This window comes from Actinia tenebrosa, unplaced genomic scaffold (genome assembly GCF_029948245.1).
Source record: "Actinia tenebrosa isolate PJP-AT-01 unplaced genomic scaffold, QUT_ActTen_1.0 PGA_scaffold11__36_contigs__length_13525064, whole genome shotgun sequence".
In the NCBI taxonomy this organism is placed as follows: Eukaryota; Metazoa; Cnidaria; class Anthozoa; order Actiniaria; family Actiniidae; genus Actinia; species Actinia tenebrosa.
The window spans coordinates 9871794-9876802 of NW_028292571.1; the positions used below are offsets into that span (position 1 = coordinate 9871794).

General features: G+C 37.4%; 1 protein-coding gene across 1 annotated transcript; it reads left to right on the forward strand.

Annotated features, from left to right (window-relative positions):
- Positions 1 to 584: 584 nt before the first annotated feature.
- Positions 585 to 5009, forward strand: LOC148912503 (uncharacterized). The gene is made up of 4 exons (XM_089027462.1): positions 585 to 676; positions 784 to 996; positions 1871 to 2172; positions 3097 to 5009. The coding sequence occupies exons 2-4, from the start codon at positions 927 to 929 to the stop codon at positions 3163 to 3165; spliced, it is 441 nt and encodes a 146-aa protein (XP_088883588.1). The 5' UTR covers positions 585 to 676; positions 784 to 926; the 3' UTR covers positions 3166 to 5009.

A 5009-nucleotide genomic window follows, 5' to 3' on the forward strand; every position in this document is an offset into this window, starting at 1 on the left:
TTAACTTGTAACTCGTAGAAGATCTCGAGTCCATCAACAGTTATCAAGCGGTTGAAACATGTAAAATGTATCTACCCATAATCCTTGACGGTCTCAGCTTTGTAGGTTTTCAGGTGACTAACTTTATTGAAATAAGTTTATTTTACTTTATACGTGTGTGTGTGTGATCAGGAGTGAAAAAGAAACAGTTTAAAACCCGGAATTCACTAATTCATCTGTTATGCAGCGTTAAAAATGTGATTTGTGAATTTGGTTAAAAATTTGTTTGGGTGGCCTTGGTTATAAACCCTAGGAAGCCCGTTTACTTTCACGCATTTAGGTATGAACCATTAGATAATTGCGGGGAGGGGAGGGGTTGGTTTAATTTGTTGCGATATTTGTTTTTGTAACAGCTCGATATTTTGTGCGTGTGTGTGTGTTTGCTCGATATTTCTTTTCTGAAAGTACAGGTCGAGCGATATTTTTTTCGTAGGTGAAGTGCTTGGTTGGTATTTTTTGGGGATTTACACACCCCTCCCCCCCTCAATTATCTAATGGTCCTACACTACGCGTGGCTGGATGTGGTATGTCACGCTATGCATGACGTGACAGAACAGGAGTGGAGTTACCAACTAAATCAGTAAACCACGAGACGAACAACTGGGCTACATGTAACTTATTTCCAAGTGAACACTAAGTAAGTATGATATAATTTATAGACAAAGATCATTTCAATTAAGAGTTTTGTTAAACTTTTTTTTCTGATTATGCTAATATGAATACTTGACTGTTTCTCTTTGTTAGTTAATTTGAATCCTGAAGTATTTCAAGTTTGAGCCGCGACTCTGGCACAAGACCAACGCGGAGAACAAATTCACTTAAATCATACGTCAAAGCAATTACTTATAATAACCCTTTCAAAGACCATTATATCAAGAATAGGGAAGATGACAAGTCTAATTGGTCTTGTATTGTTCTATACATGGATTTGTCTATTATCGACAGAGTTTAACCAAGGTAATATATTATTTTTAATTGCGTTCTTCTAACATCCTGTTTGGACACATCCGAGCGGCTGTGGATTTTGATTATGCTATATGATATTTCCTAAATCTTCATACCGACGGATACCTTTATCCAACCGTGTGAAGGTTAACTTTTTAAAAAAAATTGTTTGATCAACGTCATACAGCTGTCGATCGATGTCTTTTGGAGCGTCCAAGTCAATGTTTGTTTTGAAGTCGCTGTCAGAATTTTACACAGGGGAGGGGTATAAACTAATGTTAGGAGGGAGGGGAGGGTGCATTAGAGCCTATATTTTTGAGAGGATCTGTCTCTCTACGGCTAAAGGTCAAAATTTTGGCTTTTTTCGGCTTTTTTCGGCTTAGGGGAATTCACATTTATTGACTTATAAAGCAATGCTCAGAATCGTTATGCATACAATGCAAATGGATGGTGATGATGATGATGATAATGGAGATGATGATGGAGATGGTGATGATGATGATGATGATGGAGATGGTGATGATAATAATGATGATAACGATTATGATGATGGTGATGGAGATGATGGAGGTGTCGATGATTATGATGATATGAACTTGAAGATGATAATGATTGTTATGATGTTGATGATGTTGATGATGGTGATGTTGATGATGGAGACGGTGATGATGATAATGATGGTGATGATGATGATAATGGAAATGATGATGGAAGTGGAGATGATGATGGAGATGATGATGATGGAGATGATGATGATGATGATAATGATATGAAGATGATAATGATTGTGATGATATTGATGATGGTGGTGATGATGATAATGGAGATGATGATGGTTTATTTTTAAGTTGAACAATCACTCAAATCTAAGATGATTTTGTTTCAGTGTCCAGCACAGAATGTTATCTTTGTCATTCTAAAGCATCCTGGGAAGACTGTCACAAGGATTTGAGGCGCACTGATTGTTCCGATGTGGCGCCCGGATACGATACGTGTGTAAAGCAATACATTATTAAAGGCGGCGCTAATAACACTAGAATAATAGATTATATAAAAAGATGTGGAGCCAGGGATGCATGTGACGAAATCAAGGAGGGTTGTAAAGCTCGTGGATATTATTGCGAGGCAGATTGCTGTCATAGTAACCTATGTAACAGTTCTGGGAGACCTGTGTCTGCGATCAGTTTGGTAAGCGGTATTTCGTATGTGACGTGCGCATTGTCTTGTCTTTACTTGCGACTTTGCTACGTATAAGGTAACAGTAATGATGAAAAGGTAAATTATACACCGTGAAAAGATGAAAAAACTTACTGACGTTTCGGACGCTAGTCCTTCGTCGGAGTAAAAGAGCCTTTTTCCTCTTTTACTCCGACGAAGGACTAGCGTCCGAAACGTCAGTAAGTTTTTTCATCTTTTCACGGTGTATAATTTACCTTTTCATCATTACTGTTTCATTAGAAACACCGACGCAGCTCACACTAGTTTTTAGCTAGTTATATCTTTTTATAAGGTAACACAGGAATGACATAACGACAACGAAGCTGATGAGCAGACAGACAGACAGACATTCAGTCAGACAGACAGACAGACAGACAGACAGAAAGACAGACAGACAGACAGACATTCAGTCAGACAGACAGACAGACAGAAAGACAGACAGACAGAAAGACGGACAGACAGACAGACAGACAGACAGAAAGACGGACAGACATAAAGACATTCAGTCAGACAGACAGACATACAGAAAGACAGACAGACAGACAGTCAGAGAAACAAACAGAATGAATGAATGAATGAATTATATACATAACGATTCTTTAACATATTTCAAAAAATGAAAAGAATCATTAACCTGTCCAGCTGATCTAAAATAGTAACGTAGTAATGGCGTCACTACAAAACTGAGGTGTCTGCGCGAAAATTGATCAGTGAAAAATTAAAAATATGTCCATATAAAACTCAGGAATTAGCGTGTCACTGTCATCAAGTATTATAAAGAACTTTTCTCATTTGGTGAGCAGTGAAAATCAGTGACTTCAAGAGGAAAAGCGACACCTCAGTTTTGCAAATTTTCTCGGTTTCTGATTTGCTTTTTGATATTTTTTTTCTTAGATCAGCTGGGCGTTGCTTAGCAGTGTACCATTTCTACAGCCACTGACTGCCAAGCAATACAGGCTATAGCTTATTAATCACATAAATCAGGGATTTATAGATTTATGCACTACATTAATGTGGCATGACTTTTTTTACAATTTTCAATCAATATACAGACCTCTTTACCTTCGGCGTAACGTTTTCCGATTTTAGACCACGTGTCATTCTCTTGAGAATAAGATTCTTTGTTTCAGTCCTATCCATATTCATGGGTCTTCATTAAGCAAAGAAATGATACTCTAGGGAATGACACGTGGTCTGGAATGGGAAAACATTACACCCAAAGTAAAGACGTCTATTTTAGTGATTCTCATAAGTTTTCTCTTTCTATAAAGGAAAAATATATTTGGGGAAGTTAGGGTTGAGATGTGGCGAATCTCACATCAAAGTATTTTTTTTAAATGATACGGAATATTAATATTTAAGGTTGGGGATCTATCAACGATGGAATTATGATAATTCTTAATGTGTGTGTCCTTTCATGTCCTGTCACGCCATTCTAGACAAATCTATGCTTTCCATACCCATAATACTATGCGGTGTTAGGCGGTAACCAGAGGTGGAAAAAGGACTTATGCCAAATGCTGATGGACGATCTTGAAATACCTCGTTTGATATACGAACATAAAAGGAAATAGTTAGAGAAGTCGCCAGACCAATCGCAGTGCGCGAAAATTTACTCTCCATCCAATCAAATACACGAAACAAGGCAGGAACAGGGCGCAGACATGTCACGCCAATGTCACGGTTCTGCCAGACCAATCACATTACGCGAGAAAAAATCAGCCAATAAAAATTCTAGAAAACGTCACGGTCGCGTCAAGACACGCATACGGCACCGAGCTTTTCACAATCAAAGGAAAACTACTCCAAGAACAGAGAGATATTAATTATAGACCCCTTGCAGCACGTCGGAACGCATGCGCAGCTCAGTTTAGTATTTTGGAATAAGCCTGAAGCGAGATGACGTTTTACCCCCGTCTCTAGACCATAATCCTTTTCACATTGCTTTTGTTCTTTAATTATGACTATTGTTCCTGTGTTCTCTAAGGAATCAAAAATTTTAATATGAAAGAATTTTAAAAACTATTATGGTATAGAGTCGGGGGTAAAACGTCACTCGCTTCAGGCTTATTCTTTTGTTTTGTCCTCCAAATTACGCTGCTTTGACGTCACATGCAAGAAGTCTTTTCAAGAAGTTCGAAGTAAAATATAAACATTTCTTCGTAAACCAATACATTTTATGTAACACCAAACATTTTCTATTCTGAACGCGCGAAATTACCTCGGAATAAACTGATAATCAGCATTGTACAGATAAAAGCAGGTATAGGCATAGCGCATATTTAATAACAACGTTGAACGTTTCATTTTGGGACAGTGTTTTGATTGGATTGGTTACCCCTAAGGCGCAAAGTATTATGGATCATGAGAAAGTAGAGAATACCTGTAATTGTTGTAAGATTCTAGCCTGCGTTGATGGAGAGACCGCAGACCGACGAACAACGCAGACTAGTAATAACGTTTGGCTTTAGGAAAGTTTTTTCACTGGTTTCTACCTTAAACAAGACATTATGAGCTATGGGAAAGTAGATCAATTTTCATCCACTGTATTATTGGAATTTTTTAACTTTGATTGTAAATAAAAATAATAATACTTAAGAAAATGGTCACGTGTTCCAGGATTTAAAAACAAAATCTCAATGAACGACAGTGGCGGATCCAGGATTTTTCAAAGGGGGGTTCCGTTTCTTAAACTGTGTATAATTCTCTTTTGTTTAGTCGATGTTTGACAAAAAAATTGGCTCTAATCACCTAATTTACTATCTAGTAACGGAACTTAAAGGTAAATTAAACATTATAACAGCAAA

What these genes read in the sequence shown, in the direction of transcription:
- LOC148912503 (XM_089027462.1), top strand. Translation starts at nt 927, where the DNA reads ATGACAAGTCTAATTGGTCTTGTATTGTTCTATACATGGATTTGTCTA. An exon ending in ATCGACAGAGTTTAACCAAG is followed by an intron (nt 997 to 1,870) that starts GTAATATATTAT and finishes ATTTTGTTTCAG; the next exon opens with TGTCCAGCACAGAATGTTAT. An exon ending in CTGTGTCTGCGATCAGTTTG is followed by an intron (nt 2,173 to 3,096) that starts GTAAGCGGTATT and finishes TTTTTTTCTTAG; the next exon opens with ATCAGCTGGGCGTTGCTTAG.